This window comes from Sipha flava, unplaced genomic scaffold (genome assembly GCF_003268045.1).
Source record: "Sipha flava isolate LNK unplaced genomic scaffold, YSA_version1 36_pilon_pilon, whole genome shotgun sequence".
In the NCBI taxonomy this organism is placed as follows: domain Eukaryota; kingdom Metazoa; phylum Arthropoda; class Insecta; order Hemiptera; family Aphididae; genus Sipha; species Sipha flava.
The window spans coordinates 1,894,077-1,913,135 of NW_020273076.1; the positions used below are offsets into that span (position 1 = coordinate 1,894,077).

The 19,059-nt window shown below is 27.0% G+C and overlaps 1 protein-coding gene across 1 annotated transcript; it reads left to right on the forward strand.

Annotated features, from left to right (window-relative positions):
• Positions 1 to 1,070: 1,070 nt before the first annotated feature.
• On the forward strand, positions 1,071 to 17,417 carry LOC112687997 (transmembrane protease serine 9-like). The gene is made up of 16 exons (XM_025561007.1): positions 1,071 to 1,257; positions 2,210 to 2,327; positions 2,403 to 2,500; positions 5,058 to 5,411; positions 5,538 to 5,685; positions 6,208 to 6,374; positions 6,663 to 6,764; positions 8,696 to 8,844; positions 8,911 to 9,069; positions 10,492 to 10,504; positions 13,827 to 14,147; positions 14,269 to 14,419; positions 14,969 to 15,135; positions 16,718 to 16,819; positions 16,998 to 17,149; positions 17,215 to 17,417. The coding sequence occupies exons 3-16, from the start codon at positions 2,431 to 2,433 to the stop codon at positions 17,383 to 17,385; spliced, it is 2,226 nt and encodes a 741-aa protein (XP_025416792.1). The 5' UTR covers positions 1,071 to 1,257; positions 2,210 to 2,327; positions 2,403 to 2,430; the 3' UTR covers positions 17,386 to 17,417.
• Positions 17,418 to 19,059: the final 1,642 nt, after the last annotated feature.

Consider the following 19,059-nt stretch of genomic DNA (forward strand, 5'->3'; position numbering starts at 1 on the left):
AACGTAAAAACTGTTTTTATCAAGATAAAATAAGGCATATTGTATTTAATTAACTGCAAGAAAAATATTTAATTATTAGTTATATACTCATAAACGATTTCCAAAAATCACGTTCGTTTTTTGGATTACGTTTAAACAACGTAAATTTTTTGAAATTCAAATTTATGAGAAATGTTATTTTTATTTATAAATCCTTAACATTTAATAAAAACTTATTTCATTATTAAGTATATTAGTATATTAGTAAGTTTAATCAAGCAAGTATAGTTTTGTAATTTTTTTCTGATCAATTAAATATTTAACTTGAGGTTCTAATTTCAACCTAATAATGTACAGTTTCTGATGGTAGGTAAAATAATATATTCAATATTTTAAACACTGCGATTTAGAATCATTATTTGATTGTTATAATAATTCTTTGATACATAGGTCATTGGTTCAAAATGTTTACAAATGCAATGTCTTCTTATGATATCAATAAATATCAAATTAAACGCTCACCTGTAGCAGCCACTGTTTTGAAAAACAAGGTCATTCGGTCTCTGCTTCTACTTGTCAACTGTCTTCAGTGCTTATCAAAAATATATTTATTAAAATTTATGTGCTTCGCCGAAATTTTTTGAAATTTTTTTAAAGGTCTTTATAGTTATTAGATAAATAGTCTTTCATTAAAATACAAATTTTTGCAAAAATGTTTTTCTCATCTTCCCCTTATCTTGGCCTCATCTTGTTATACGTATGCTGTACAAATCCTACTTCATTACGTATTGTATTGCAAGAAAACATGACTATAATATATACTTATGACGTCATAGTGGTGCTTCTACACTGATTTGCCATTAACCCATTCATAATTTATACGTTTTGTTAAATTAATTTATAAATTACAGTATAACTATATTGGCTAATCTATATCAAGCGCGTGTTATAAATTTTTCCGTAAGTAAGAATCGGGAACTTGTTTTCGAGCTAAAACCAGACGTATAACTAAAATCAAATTAGTAGACCGGTTTTGAACATGGTAAAATGGAGGTGGAACTCACAATTTCTGATGAACATATTTATTATTTATTAAATTACCACATTTGATTAGTATCTTTTATCACGTTTAACCGTATATACTTGTTCGTTACACATTGCTTATTCATTTCTTAGTCTTGTTTGTTTTAACTAAAGAACATGCTTTATAGTTGTTGGCAGTAAGATTTAAAAACATACGTTGTAGTCTGAATAGAAGTCACCAACATAAATTGACAGGTATTATCCGTGTAAATTTGATATATAGTAGACTCTTCTCTTTAAGAATATATCTCAAATTATCAATGAATTATTTGATATGTAATTTGTAAATATAATAAACTACATTTTTTTTGGAACGAAAAAAAATCAAAAATATTTTTAGTTTAACTAAGTTTAGTTTAACTAAAACTAATATATTTTTATTTGAATCTGACGGATAATAATTATACATTTATTTCCGCCCGATAAATTGTATTATCACTATTATTTTCTAAAAATGAACTACTTGCTAAATAAAAACAAAACAAATATGTAAGAATTGTACTTCCTTTTTTTGCTTATCAAATTATATTTTACCTTGAGACTTCGACCTTCGTTTAACGTAGAATAGTTGGCAATTTTGCTAATGGAAATAATGTTATACCCATTTGATAACTTCTTGATGATTTTCATTGTGTTTAATAAGTATAAATGGTGTTTATAATAGTGTGTAATGTAACTAATTTCTTATAAATGTTCATGGAGAAAGAATAACTGTTTAAAAGAAATTCATTAAGTATTGGGTTTATTCCACTGCTAGTCACGTATACAGACTAAGGTGTTAATATTGTTTACGTGGTTAAAGCTGTTTAATTGTTTTATGATACTGTACATCATAGGTTAGTTAAAAGGTACCTATATTATAAAATCTAAGGATTGATGAACTATTTAATGATCAAATACTCCTACTAATAAATAATATTGTCGAAATACACCAATAAAGTAAATAGTAAAATCACGTAACTAAATAATGTTGTTGTCTTAAATTGTTAATGATTTTATTAACCTCGGTCAAGGTAAGCTAATGCGCTATCTATTTGACCCATGCCTGTAGTTTTAAAACGTATGCTGTATTGATACCCAATTAAAATGTCCGTATGTGTACATTTAATCAATGCTTATATTATTCAAACGGTGTATATAATTTTAGCTGTTACCACAAACGGCTCTTGTATTTTTCAATAAATGTAAGTTGGCGTTATTTTCTTTGGATCAGAAATAAAATACGCAGGATCACGATTTCAAGGTGTAAAGTAGAAATAGACTAGGTAAAATAAGTCACTGGCTATGGTGCTTTGAGTGCGAGTAATTTATTGTGTACGATGTTTTGCTATTATGTTTAGGCGTACATTGAGATTTTCTTAATTTGTCATGGAAAAAGGATCATTCATATTTTGTTGGTTATTTGTGATCCAGTTCGTATCGTCCCAAACAAATAATGGTGAGTAGTTTTTCAATTTCACGATTTTTTCTGTTATTTATAATTATATAAATTTTAAATTATAACAATAGTTTTAACTAAATCACATTAGCTTATATAAAACGTGTTGACGGTATCATTTAATAATTTAGCATTATAAACATGAATGAATTGTTTCATTAAGTAAATTTTACATCGCTATTTAAATAATATTTTGTATCGCCATGTTGAAATATATATTTGCACTGTAATCACTTTATCGAAAGTTGGGATATCTTTTGACTTAATTTTTACATTAGAAACATAGCTTGAAATGGTGGTTATTGCCTATTGATGCTTTTGAAATATACCATAAGATTAGAATAAAATAGAACCAATATCAAAATGTGATGGGGTTCACCTTCATATTACACTATTAATTTGAAATATCTTATAACTTCGAGTTTGAATTAGGTATAAAATAAAGCAAAACATTAAGATTTATAAAATATAATTAGAATCACGTCTGATTATTTATTTTACCATGTATTAAAATTCGAAGTAATTGAAATGAATAACAAATATAAAAAAGGAAAAAATTAAATAAAAATGTATTTCATTCCATCAGTTATGTAATAATCAATATTTACTGAGGTATATTTTATTCCAAAGGCATTGTACCTATAATATTTTCTTTTGATTTGTATAATTTACTCGTATATTGAAAATTACTTAGAAATCTACTATAAGAAATCAAAGGACTTTTTGTGAATCTTGTAGAACGTCTTGGGCTTTACTCATAGCCACGTTAAATAGTCAGCGTTTTTCAAACAATTTTAGTCTACACATGAAAGCTTTTGTTCTGTGACAGAAAAAATATTTATAAAGTAAATTAATTATTAGTGAATTTAACATAATTATATTTGTCTATTTGACATGCTGTTCTGTTGAATTGTTGATACTAATGGGTATACAGATTAATGTACCTACGTGTTCCATAATCATAGTCCATTTAGTTAATAGATTGTAGGTGATATATATATATATATCGAGTCTGCACCATGGTCTTTGACCGCCTTTCAAGACCGTGGTCATTGCCATTCTCTAGCGATATCACAATACATGGTTTATTAGCAAATACAACTACAAGCTATTGTATAGTTGCTAATTTAATTAATTTAATCCTATAACATATGAATATTTAAGACATTTAGAGTAAACTGAAGAATTTGTTGGCTTTATAATAAAGTTCTTTTTTTAAAAAAAAAATCATTATTAACAATTTAATATGCACCAAAATGTTAATATATCAAATGTTTTAGGCAGAAAATTAAACTAAGAAGACATTTTTGCAATTTTGTTCAAGAAAAATTAGAATAAAATGCGTTAACATTATTTTGATGAAATTAATAATTTTGTGTTTTATGATTTTTTCATTTTATGCTAGGCTAACTTTGGTATGTATTTAGACTTTAGTGCTAAGACGGAGGATTTTATTTAACCATTTTTTTTAAACCGTTAAAGCTTGAAAAATATAAAAATATTTATTAAAATTTAAGTTTTGTTTTAATCTATTAGCTACTACTAACTACCATTACCTAACAACATATATTATCCACCAACCACCATTCGTAATTAGTATTCAGTTTTTGTCATTTGACTACTTGGATTCTAATGTTATGGTTAAATTAATTTTTTTATGTTGTTTCTTGTTTTCTCATTTTACTGCTTTAGTTTAACAGTAATACACGTCTTTATAAAAAAGTAAATAATTTTGTTTTTGTGTAAATAAGTTATAACAGTTTATACGTTGTAAAAAGAATGCGAGCATAAGGTAATTAAGAATTTAAATATAAATACTATTTTATTGAATAATATCACTATATTTTTATACTATATTATAAAATTAAATAAATTAAAAAAATTAAAAAATTGTAATTTATTAGGTACGAATTGGTCAAAATTAATTAAGATATAATATCATTTATTTTAGAGTTGGGCGAGTATCGACTAAAAAAAAATTAATTCGAGTACTGGACTTTTTTCTTAGAACAAATTCAGTTTAGCTCCTAAATTATTTTAGTAATTTATTTTTCAAATTTTGTGTTTTTACATATATAATTAGATGACACTTTCAAAAAAAGTCGGTCGAACTTCCTTTAGAAGTTAGGTGTACAAAATGTAAGTTTATATAATTATATAATATATTATAAATATATAACTAGAACTAATTCGCAAATCTACGTGCTCTGCATCGTGGGAATATTTCGATTTGATAATCGTCAATTATGTATGTAAAGCAACCACCCTCACTCGCTTCGTTCATTTGAAAGAGGACTCACTACGCGAAAGTACCATTTTATTATAAAAACAAAAACATACAAATTAAAAAAATTTTTTTTTCAAAATTAGCTTGGGAGCAAAAACTGCATTTATGTCTTTTTCTCTTGTGCTCAACGTTTTTCGAGTATACTTATGTTGAACTCTACTCACCGCGACATCAAAGAACATTATTCGCCCAACACTAATATATTTATCTTAATCATAGTATCTAACGTTTTTCGCGTGTATATTACCATATTGATTTTTTTATTTTTAGAATGTTTCACACCAAACGATTTAAATGGTGTTTGCATAAACATAAAGAGATGTCCATCTCTTCTTATGCTTTTGGAGAACCAACGGAAAAATAGTACAATTGCTGCTTTTCTCCGTAATTCAATGTGTGGTTATGAAGGTAGAGATCCTAAAGTGTGTTGCGCTTTAGATAGTGAAACTAATAACAATCCTTCACAAAATATTCCACCACCGACAACAACTGTACGACCTAACACATCATTTGGATCTGATAATGTTGAGACGGTTAAATCATCAAAATTGCCATCACAAAGCACCTGTGGAAAGTCTAATTCTAGCCACATTCGAATTGTTGGAGGAATTCCAGCCGATTTAGGTAAGAGGTTTAGGATAAAATTATTATACTTATCTATGTCTATTTAAAAGAAACGAATAAGTAATGTAGTTATGTGTAATTTTGAGAATTGTATATTACAGTTGTTAAATATTTTAAATCGTTTAGGTGCTTGGCCCTGGATGGCAGCTCTTGGGTACCAAAATCTTAACAGACCAGGCCGTGATTATCAATGGTTATGCGGCGGTGCCTTAATATCTGACAGATACGCGTTAACAGCTGCTCACTGTACAGTCGGAATCGGGAATCGAAAGTTGTAAGCACATCTAAATACAATTCAAACATGTATTTACAATTTTTTTTTTTTAGTCTAGAAAATTTTTTAATAACATTTAACACGGGTACTTAATAATAATCTTGTTGGCGTTTTTATTTTTTGATTAGCTAGATATTAGAATTTGTTAAGACAATGCAAAAGAGTAAAGGATGTTGAGTAGGGCTAGTTGTTCCCACTAAGATTGAAGAGCAACGATTACCTTTCCGCTAAATATTCATTTTTTTTCTTATAAAATTATCTTCTATAATATTTATTTGGGTTGATTTATTAGATTTTTGGTGGTTTAAAATATATACGAGAAATTCGTAAAATTATTCAACCATGTATGATAAAGTGTTTAAATTGTTTAATGTTAAATTGGATATTTAATAAAATTTAAAAATGTTTAGTAAAATAGAAATTATTTATAAATATTTTTAAAATTAAATTTTTGTGTTGCAATATTTTTATTTTATTTATTTTTATCAAATTTTTTTGTTCTTAATGGTTTTAGTTTTTCAGGGTCGTTGTACATTTAGGTGATTTGGATTTGAATCCTGACGTGCAAGATTCAGCTTCACCAATTGATGTGCCTATTTCACGTATCATAACACATGAACGATACAATGCACGAGAATATACCAATGATATAGCACTATTAAAATTAGAAAGTACTGTTAGATTTAATGGTAAGCTTTGTGTACTTATGTATAACTTTAATATTTAAAGTACAATCGTATAATATTTTCCCTGTAGTATAAACAACATTTCATATCATATGAATTTTCCTTGTATTTCCTTGTTAGTGTAATATTTCTTCAATATTTTTTAATTTTTTGGAAAAATTTTGAGAAATTAAATAATTTCCTTTTAAATACACTAATAACGCTAAAGAGTATTTTCTACAAAAAATTCATAAATATGATAAATATATTTTATATATATATACATGCATATAATCACATTTTTTTTTATAGAACTTATTCAACCTATCTGCTTGCCGATACTACAAAAACATAGATCTAATCAATTAGTTTCTTTGGTGCCATTTGTTGCTGGCTGGGGTTCTACATCATTTAGTAAGTGAATATTATGAGAATAATTAAATATATAGAATACCTACAACCTATGTATCACAAAATCAAATTAAAACACTATAATATAGACAATATAGATAATATGGTTGTCTTTAAAAAAAAAAAAAAATATATGAATAATTATGAAAAAAATATTTAATATATAATACGGGTGAGTCCGTTTTTGACCAAAACCGTACCCTTTCCTTTTCGGCCAATTCACTTTTTGATCAAAACAAAAATTTATATAATAAATTTAAAAAAATAAAATAATGATTTACAATGTTTGATTACGATGGAAACTACTATAATATATTAATGACGATTCAGGGTTTTACTCGCGTGGCGAGGTTTTAGGTTCACATATAGATCATAATCCCATTTGCAACAGTATCAAGGTTTATATAAAAACTAGGTTAGGCTTAGACTATAATTCCCCTTAAGGCAAAGCCTCATCCCCCGAAAAGTGCCACGCAGTAGCACTCGAGTTTGTGAGTGGAGCTAGAAGGTGTAATGAGCGAAATCTTAACATTAAAGTTCCGATTTTTCGAAAAAAAAATGTAAACAATTTTCATTATGATAAGAAATTAAAACTAGATACAAAATATTGTTCTCTTTTATATTAATATTTTAATAATTAGGTATTGACAAAAATTGTACATCATTATTTTATTATTTTAAATTTATAATATAAATTTTTGTTTTGGTCAAAAAAGGAAGGGTACGTTTTTGGTCGAAAACGGCTATACCCTATAATACACCTATTAATCACATAGTCAAATAAAAATTTAATAACTCGGACAGTATAGTGTAATTTTACTGTATTCGATTTGATTGCATTCGATAAAAAACGATTCTGAGCGGACGATGGAATCTTTTTTATTTAATTGTATTCGTTTCTATGGTGATAAACAAAGCGTTTTAAAAACAGCTTTAGAACGATTTGTATAAATAGGTAATTTATGTAATTATTATTATAATTTTTAATTAGGAAATATCATAAAAATGAAAAAAAATATAAAATAAAAGAAAAAGCTCAAAAGTTGCTCAAATGTTTTGAAAATTTTACCATGTCTAGGTAAGGATAATATAAGTAAACAACCCAAATTTCAAGTTTTTAAAAATGTAACCGAATTACAACAAAAAACTCTCAAAATTAAAATGTCTATAAATAGCTCAAAAATGGCTAAAATTTTCCGAACTTTTAATCGTAAGGAACAAAATCCAAAATACAACAAAAAAGATCTCTTGTCATTTTTCATTTGAAGCAATATTTTTGGTAGAAAACGTAGTTCGTAATTATTTAATATTATAAAATCGTGAAATCATAAGTTTTTTCTCCTTTAACCGCTTTTATTTCGAGTACCGTTTCGAAAATCGAAAAATGACCTCTTTAAAGTACCAGATCAAGAACATTATCTTTCAGAAAAGATGCTACACTTGATACTTTTGAGCAAGTGTAGAGGGAGAAAAAGTGTTTACAGAATAAAAAAGAAAAAGAAATAAACATCATTGTAAAACCATTACATTCCTCGCTCCGCTCAGAATCTAAAATTAATACATTATAAAAGATAGAGTACCTTATGATAAATAGTGTTAGTTAAAAGGATCATAATTGAATTTTTTTAGATGGAGGCAGTTGATTTACTCCGATTAACCGTACAAACTGACCTTCGAATGTTGGAAATATTATTTTAACTGTATAATTTGACCGCGTGAGACAGATTTTAACAATATACTGCTCTAAGTGACCGTTTGCCAAAGATTATTCGATAATATGCATTTGAAACTTAAAATTTTTTTAACTGTTTTTGTCTATAACAATTATTCGTACATGTTAACAATATTGTCAACATTTTATTTTTATTTATTGTATTATATCTATCGATTTAAGTTTCAAATTTATTTATAAAATTTATTAAATAACAATCTAGGAGGACCATCTTCTAGTGCATTGATGGAAGTTCAAGTACCAGTGATGAGCAACGCGGATTGTAAGCAACAATTTGCCAACAAAAAAACTGTAATTGATGAGAGAGTATTATGTGCTGGTTATTTAACTGGCGGAAAAGACGCATGTCAGGTAACCTGTTAATTAAATTTATATTTTTTTTATAACTTTTGTTCATTTAATTTTTAATGATTTCAGGGAGATTCTGGTGGTCCATTAATGTGGCCTAATGGAAATCAGTATTATTTAGTGGGTATAGTTTCTTTTGGATTTAAATGTGCTGAGCCAGGTTTCCCTGGTGTATACACTAGGGTCACACATTTTGTTGACTGGATTGCAAATAATATGAACAACAGTTAAGGTGTATCCCATTGGTATTTGGTACTGTTTCAGTATGAATTATTTTTTATAAAATAATTAATGCAGAGAAAAGAAACTTCTAGTTGTGTAATTTTTTATTTAATTTTTTTTCAATGATCAAATTTGTATTTTTTTGCAACTTATTTAAAATTGTATTTTTTTTAATTTATATTATTTTTATATTAGATTTAAGTATCTTTTACAAACATTACTTGTATAACTATGAATATAAATACATTCAGAATTGAATCAAAATTTTTTTATTGTTATTTATTTTGTTTTTGTTCAACACATTACAGCAAGAAACAAAAAGTTACTACAATAATACATTTTTTTTTCTTCTAAAATCATTGATTTGATTTAGAAAAAAAAAAATTTAAATTGTTGATTATTGAATATACAATTAAGAGAATCTAAAATGAATTAAATCTAAAAAAACACTAAACCTGTGCGAGAAAAATTTTAAATTATTTGATTTGTCTGATTTTTAAATATTTTTTAAAAATCTGTTTTTATATACATATATATATATACATACACCTATAGGTATTCGATTTATGGGGTATTACGTAGATGTATGAAGTATCGATTATTTATTGAAAAAAGTAATGCCTTTACAAATATCATTTTCTTTTACCCTTTAAAATACTTAATTATTATGTTGTCTCTCAATCATTGCATTTTTTTTTTAAATTTAATGTTTTAAAAAGTTTTTAGATTTTCTTACAATATTTATATGTCTCGTAAATAAAGTTAAACAAATGGTCGGTAACTCAAATGTAAATTCAAAATTTGCAAAACTAAAAACTAGTGAAATCCAGTCTAATTAAACTTTAATATAACCATTTTTATGCAAAGAGATGAACACTTTCTTTTAACTGTTAATAAGGATGACTGTTTTTAACTACATGTAGGAATATTAAAAGAAAACTCAAATTTACATGATCGGAGGTATACTAGACAACTTGAAAATTTTTTGTGAGATTCAAGAAAAGTATTTTATGTATTTTTATAAATTTTTAAGTTTGTTATAATATACCATCGGTACAGTAAAGGTAAACCCTCAGTACAGCTTTATGGACTCAATCATATGGTGGTTAAAAAAGCATATTGTCTCGAAAACAAGACTAAATTAACTAAGCTTGATCATTAGATATATTAAAAGAGTGTACCATTCATTCAATCTAATATCGAATATTTCGATCAGTGTAAAAAATTTTTGATTTTATTGTGCATTGACCACGTTTAAATGTGCTGGTATTTAAAAATTAGAATAGAATGATAGTATCAGTAAAAAAGTAACATATTTGTTCATCAAAATAGTTTTTTTTTAATTTGGCATATATTATGCTTGATTTGTACTTAACTGAATTAATAATACTAAATATTTATAACCTTTAATTTTCTTTATAATAATAGGATGTTAGTCAAAGTAAAATAATTTGTATCTAATAATACTTAATAACATAGTTGACGTTTTTTATTGTGTATTCGTATAAGAATCTAAGATAATTAGTATGTGTTATTCACAAGGCCTTACATTCGTTCGAAATATTCAAGGTATCAAGATGTAGGTACATAACATACATTTTTTTGTTGATTTTCATTCCTTGCATTATTTTAATATAAAAATCAATATTATTTATTTATTATTCTAAAATTATAATACAAAATGCCTAACTAATCAATAGTGATAGCAATTGAAACTTAAAATATTCAAAATTGTATTTAATTTAAATTTAATTACTGTATTACAGTATTAAATAATGCGTAATTGATAATTTACAATTTATATTTTTAAAATGTTATAAATAGCTACAATATACAATAAATACAATAAACAAAAATATCAATTAGACTATAAACGTATTTTAAAAAATGAAAACAAATTTTTATTTAAATACATAAATTCATATTAAGTAATTTAATGTAATAATGTAATTTATAAAACTAATAAAATGTACAAAGTAAAACGATAAAAAATTGTATTATTATAAGAAATGAAAGGAAAAGGCATTTCTGTTTTATATTATGTATTACTCTATAGGATAAACATTAAACACTTATGACTCATAAAGTACCAACATGAACACATTTTCTAATATTTACTTTTTGTTTGGTAATGATCGGTTATCATTCTGGTCGAAAATGTGTACTCGGGCAAAAAAAAAACATTACTGTAAAACCAATAAATTTCTCGTTTCACTCAGAAATTAAAAAAAATTAAAAAAAAAAAAATATAAATTTTATAAATATAGATTTTTATGATTTTATTGACTTTGGTCAAGGCAAGCGTATGAGCTATCTTTTTGACTCAAACCTGTGATTATAAATCATATGCTGTATTAATATCCAACTCAAATACCAATATAGGACCAATATAGGATCATTTAATTTATTTTTACACGATTTATTAGTGTTATTCAAATGGCTTATATCATAACTTTTACTTGTTTTTGTATTTTTAATTTTTAATAAATTGATAGCTATCGTATTCAGCCTGCGAGTAATATACCTACTTTCTTGTTTTGATTTTAGTTTAAGCGTACGTTGACATTTTCATAATTTGACATGGAAAAAGGATCATACATAGTTGGTTTGTTATTTGTAATCCTGCATACCGTATCGTCTCAATCATTAAATGGTGAGTAGTTTTAAATAACCACGATTTTTTTCTTTCTGTTATTTATGATTATTATCATAAAATTTAGTTAAACAATCAATTTAAAGTTATTATTCTATAATATGACATGTTAACGATATTATTTAATAACATAGCAAATTAATAATATAGGAGTTAATCTTTTCAAAAAGTGAACATAACATGAGTACTCAAATAAAATTTGGTGTCACGTTATCATATTAGGCCTGTTATCACTTCAACGTTATCTTTATAATACATTATTGTATTCAAAATGTTGCTTGGTTCAGATCACGGATTACGGCTATTAAAATGTGCCTACAGCTCAAAGCAGGGCCGGCGCAACGGGGGGGGGGGGGAGCAGGGCCCTTGCCCGGGGCCTCGCGGATCGAAACTTGTGTATAATAATATAAATATACCTAGACGCCATTCTTATAAAAGGGCCTCGCGGTATATTTTGCCCAGGGCCTCGTAAAAGCTAGCACTGCCCCTGGCCTAAAGGCAAGAAGAAAATAGAATGTAATAAATATGATTCACCTTGCATGTTTCAAATTTAATTCTAAATGTTACTTAATCATACATTTGATTGAGATCAACGTTTAGTAAATAATGGTGTATGTGCATCTACATTTATAAAAATAATATTTACAGCTTTAAACTTCAATAAAACAAAATCTTAAGATTTTTAAAATATGGATTTATGATTTTATATTACGTATTAATGTTTGTAGTAATTAAGATTTATTACCAAATTAACTTAATTAGTAACTATTAATTGAAGTATATTTTAACTGTTAAGCATAGTATGCAATATATTTTCTCTTGATTCTCATAGTTTATATTAAAAATCACTTAGTATTCTTCTACTAGAAATGAAGAGAAAAAATACTATGTATAAAATATGTAAAAGAATGATAAAATAAAGAGGTTGAAATTTCTGTGTGGGATATATGCATAATTTCAACTAGGAACTGATTAGCAGTATAGTTTTTGGTATAAACTGACAGAGAATATATAATACATGGATGTACCTGTAATGAGCGAGAGAAAAATTATGAAATTTTAGCATATATACCTTTTATTCAGTTTCGAAATTTAAAAAAAAAATAATATTATAGTTTAATCATTCAAATATTTTAACTACCTATTCTTATACTCAAGTATAATTTATATCATATAAATATTTATCACAGTCCTACGTTGATGACGTTGTTGTACCTTTCGTTTATATGAATGTTTACAAAATATAATAGCTCTAAACTATTATTTCATACGAGGCAAAAATAAACGAATGTCCAGTTATCTTCATTTCTAAACCAATATAAGGCAATAGTAACGGTGACTGAGTAGTCGTTGGGTGTCGTGGCTTACGACAAGTTTTATTAATAGTTAATTGTTTGTTTTATTGTAAGATTGAAATTATTATAATCCAATTTTGTTTTAAACTAAAAAATACTTGTTTTTAATTTTTTCTAATATTTTAAGAGTATCAAATCTCTAGTGAGTATACTGAAGCGTTTGTACCGAGAAAAAAAATATTTTTTTGTGTAGTAGCAAGACGTTTCTGTACTTATTTTCTCATCCAGTACTAACGTGATCAATTGAGGAAGAGTACGATTTGGTCTAGGTTAAAGAGATCTCACTCTCGAACATTTCATTATCAAGATCAGTTGTTTGAGAGTAAAGATACCTTAGAGTTATAAAGTATAAATCCTGTGGCACGTTTTACTTTATCCTTTTGTGCAGTAATCATTATTGTGGTCACCAAAAGGGAAATTAAATAAGTTTTAACCAAAGGTATATTTACTCGTCTGACGGTCTGAGACTCAATAATCAAAATATATCTGTTATATACGTCAAGCCTTTGCATGGCGTATACAACAACTTATAACTATAAAAATGTTGCGTGAAAAAATATGTTACAGTACGGTTTTTGAAAACCGTGGCCTTATGCTAAAAAAGTCGACAAGCAAACACTGGGTCACGGCAGCAAATATTTTCATTATCGTACACATATGTACTTATACCTGATGTACTTGAGAGTACCCGCGGTGTATGGCAAATGAAAGATAATGCACCGCGTCATATTTCTACTGTTCATTTTTATTTATAGAATGTTACACGCCAGATGAATTAATTGGTGAATGTATTAACATAAAGAGATGTCCATCACTTCTAATGCTTTTTGAAAATCCGAAGAAAAATAGTTCAGTTGCAGAGTTTCTTCATAATTCAAAGTGTGGTTATGAAGGTCGTGATCCTAAATTGTGTTGCGCATTAGTAAATGATCCTTCTGGTTCTTCAAATCAGACTACCTCACCGCAAACATCAACCGAAAAAATTAACTTTTCAATAAAATTGCCATCTTTAAGCACTTGTGGTAGGTCTAATTCTACCCACACTAGAATCGTCGGTGGATCACCAGCTGATTTAGGTATGGAGTTTAGATTAAAATAGTATTGTTGTTTATGTAAATTTTTACGAAACAAACGAGCAATGTTGTGCTGAATACTACATGTGAAATATTACATTTCTTATATCTTTAAATTATTTAGGTGTTTGGCCCTGGATGGCAGCTCTTGGGTATCAAGATCGTCGGATTAGGAAAAATGGTGATTATAAATGGTTATGTGGCGGTTCTTTAATATCTGACAGTTACGTATTAACAGCGGCTCACTGTCTAACCAGGGACCAATATCGTAGATTGTAAGTAAATCAACATTAGGGTTCCATATTTATTTTTAAAAAATACGGGACATTTTAAATCATACCTATATTTGTAATGTAACGTGAAGAATATTTTAATTTAATGACCAAAATAGTGTACTGGCCGAGAACGGACATGCCAGAATGGCCAAAAAGGGAAAGGTTCATTTTGGTTGAGAAGTGTCCCGCCCGAGAACTACTGTGTTTAGTTAGTATGTTTCCATACTGTTTCTTGTTCTTCATCTACTTTCTGTAAAAGAAATAGATTCAGTATTAATTTTTGTTTTTTAGTTAGACATTTTTTGTTAATTTTTAAAATAACTTACATGAACATATGGTACACGTACAAACGTTCAAATTGAATACTTGATATAACTACACAACACTTGTCTATAAAATCAATCTCGTGATCAAAAATTTTAGTAAGCCACGCGTCAAAATACGCGTACGTAGGATTCTACGTTTGACCACCCCTCTAAAATTTAATTCACTCCGCACGTCTCTAGACGCGTGCATTGGAATCACACCTTAATGGTTTTAATTTTTCAGGGTTGTTGTACGTTTAGGTGATTTGAATTTAAATCCTAGTGTTCAAGATTCAGCTTCACCAATAGATATGCCTGTTTCGTTTTCTATAGTACATAGAGGATACAATTCATTAAACTACACCAATGATATAGGAATATTAAAATTGGTACATCCAGTTACATTTAATGGTAAATGTTATTTATATATTTATAATGTTATGGTACTAGTATAATATTTTGCTGTAATGATCTAAAAAAGGCAAACTAAAAAAATAAAAATAATAGTATAATATTTTCTAGTAATACGAGTACTTATTATATGCTACATCTTATATAAATATTTCTTTAGTTTAATGTTTCCTTTAAAGATGTATACTATAAAAAATAATTTTTATCATGTTAATTTGAAAGAAATCAAGGAATCGGGTAGAACACGATTGCGTACGTTTTTAAATGGTGTAGTAACCAAGGTCACTACGACTTAGTTAAAACTATTTTATAGTCCTTTCCATTACTTATTTCCTTGAGCGTGGTCGTAAACAACTATTTACTAACATATTTGTATATTTGGAGACGGGTTTTTAGCTAACAAGATAAAATGGGTATTTTAGATAATAAGAATATTTATATTATTTTTTGTTATTATCTAACCATTTAAAAAGGAATAGTTGTTTAAGTTTTAAAAGATTAATATTATTTTTTGTTTTTAACGGACAACGAAAAGCCTTGAGTATTTTGCTTGTCCTAAATTACTATTGCGCATTATGTTTAAAGATATATGTATAAATAGGGACGTAATGCCAATACTTAATCAGATACAATGTAACCAGACTTAAGGGTAGACCGATACGGTTAAACTTACAACTGTTAACTTATCGGACTACCATTATGTTGTTTCTCAGTAATATAATAAATTCACATTTATAAATTAAACAGTGTTTTTTTTATTTTACTTCAACAGACGTGTAATTTACTGCAACAAGAGATGACTTTGTCATAAAACGTTTTTAGTCAGTTTTGATCAGACTGGCTCACTACAATGGGTAGCAAAAAGGTGAGTAAGAAAAATAAACACGATTGCGTATGAAATTGTATACAACGTTATCAAATTTATTAATTTCACCGTATTATATCTAATAAATATAGAATATACAGGTATATAATAGCTCATAAAAAAAATTAATAATAAAATAATAAATAAAATGAGGATAACTAAATAAAAGTAATTAATGAATAAATAAAATCGACAGTTATTATTTGAATGAAATTATCGTTAGTAAATTATTTAAAAATACTTAAATTTGGATTCCCTGACATCTATAACTTACTTCTCTTAGTGAAACTCGGAAAATACCGTATAGTACAACGGAAATAACGAAATTTCGTTATATCTGATATATTTTATATCATTAACAATAAATATAGGTAATAAAAGCAATAAACAAATATTTTTATTAAATTTCTTAAGTTCTCTCGTATAGGTATGTGGTATACACCAATACCGGTATGAAAATTGGCATCAACGTTTAAAACTTCATACGGAATCGTGTAGTTAAAATTCAGGTAAAATCATACGGAATCGTGTAGCTTAAAAAGGTACCGCCGATAACGAACGTACGCAATTGTGTTTTACCCAAGGAATCAAGGAATAAAATTAAAATTTACGAAATTATTACTTCTATGGTTATTGTTTTTTATTATGTCTATATTTAAGGAATTTAAAAAAAAATTGTATACATGATTAATATAACTACTACTAATAATTTTATAGAATTCATTCAACCTATCTGTTTGCCAATTTTAAGAAAACATAAAATCAACCAGTTAACTAATATGGTGGTATTTGTAGCTGGCTGGGGTACCACATCATTTAGTAAGTAAATATTATACCATAATTCACATTCCAATTATTTCCAATATTCTTGTGTACAATAATATTATTCACAATTCTGTATGATATTGTCAATGTATTATTTTTATATATTCTTTAATTTAATGTTGATTTAAGTTTTTTATTTTTACAAAAAAAAAAAAAATAATAAACTATATAGAAGGATCAACTTCTAATGCATTAATTGAAATTCAATTACCTGTGTGGGACAACGTTGATTGTAAGCAAACGTTTACTAACGAAAAAAATGTAGTAATTGATGACAGAGTAATATGTGCTGGGGTAAAGACAGGTGGAAAAGATGCATGCCAGGTATTAATTGTATTTATTTATTTTTTGTACCTATTGTTTATTTATTTAATTTTAAAACATTTCAGCAAGATTCTGGAGGCCCATTAATGTGGCCTGATGAAAATCAATATTATTTAATGGGTGTAGTATCTTACGGATATAAATGTGGTAAAGCAAATCACCCCGGTGTATACACTAGGGTCACACATTTTGTTGACTGGATTGTAGATAAAATTGATAACAGTTTAGATGTGTAAATTGGTATTAAGTAAGGTTTGAGTTTAAATTACTTCTTAATATAAATTTAGTAAGAAAAAACTTTTAATTATGTAATTTTTTTAAATCTTTCTTGTTGAGATTAATATACATAAACTTAACAGTTTTTTTGGCTACATAATTTTCTCAACGAATTTAAAAAATGTTTTAATTTAATTATTTTTATAATTTTAGAGTTCTCATTATAATTGTATTATTTGTAAATCAGATCAAGTGACTTATACAAACCTAATAAAGATATTGTTACGTTTATACTAACAGAGAATTAAAATTATAAATGGTTAAAAATAAGATTATTTGTGAAATTATAACTTTGAATTTCATTATGTTATCTACCACGAATGAATTCGGATGCGGATTAATAGAATGCCAATCAAAACACTTTTAATGGGAACTAAAATACTTCATCGATTTTGTCCTTTGGAATTTTTTCATTATACTCAGGGCTTGTTATCGATTTCAAAATCGATTTCAGATATTGATAAAAATCGTTATAATACTTTTAGAAAATCAAAATTGTTAATGTTTGGTAATGATTTTCAAAATTTATATTAAAATTGAAAGAAGTTAAAATCGATAATTTGTATAAAAATCAAAATTGTTTTAATAATTAAAACGATTTTAAATCAAATCTGTATATATAAAACAGTAAGCTCTCTGACTGTGCAATCAACGCACAGCTCAAACCATTGAACGGATCGGGCTGAAATTAAGCATACAGCTATTATGATGTAGGAGTGCGCTAAGAAAGGATTTTTTGGAAATTCAACCTTTAAGGTGGTTAAAAAGGGTAAAAGAGATAAAAATTTAAAACGGTTTTTTTTTATTCTGATTTTTTAAAATTAAGTATACATATTCTTTAAAACAAATAAACATTGTCTATAAACATTATTTTTTGAATTTCAACCCCTAAAGGGTTGAAAAGTGTAAAAATAGAAAAAACTGCCAAGCCAGAACCATTGAGAATCTATGAGTATGAAATTTGGTCAGTAGATTCGTTGCATGATATAGACATCCGTAAGAAAGGATTTTTCAAAATTCAACCCCAAGGAAGTTAAGTTAAAGGGTTCAAAAGTGTAAAAATGAAAAAAAAAAGAAAAACTTTCTTATTCAATTTGGTTTTAGCGAAAGTTAGAAGTACTCGCGACATTGCCTTAGCTGTAGCATCTTCTGAAATCGCAGCTACACTGATCGAGGGTGGTCGAACTGCCCATGGTACCTTGAAATTAACACTCAATCTAACAACTTCGGTCACTCTCGTTTGTAATATATTAAAACAAAGTAAATTTACGGAAGCTTTAAAAAATACAAAAATAATAGTGCGGAACAAAATTACAATGGAGCATAAGGGTGATGTTGATGCTTTAAATAGATATCTAAAGGATATAAGGAGAAATAAAAGGTTAATGGGTGATGTAACGGTTTTGCGGGCTGGAGAATTTAGACAGACTTTACCAGTAGTACCAAAAAGGACCAGAACTGATGAAGTTAATAAAGTCATGTCTTAAAAGATCTACATTGTGGCCTCAGATTTATATACTTAAACTGTCGTAAAATATGAGGGTATGCTTGGAAGAGGAAAAGTTTTCTGGTAGATTTGCAGATCTTTTACTTGAAATTGGTAATGGTGATTATCCATCAGTTAATGAAATGAT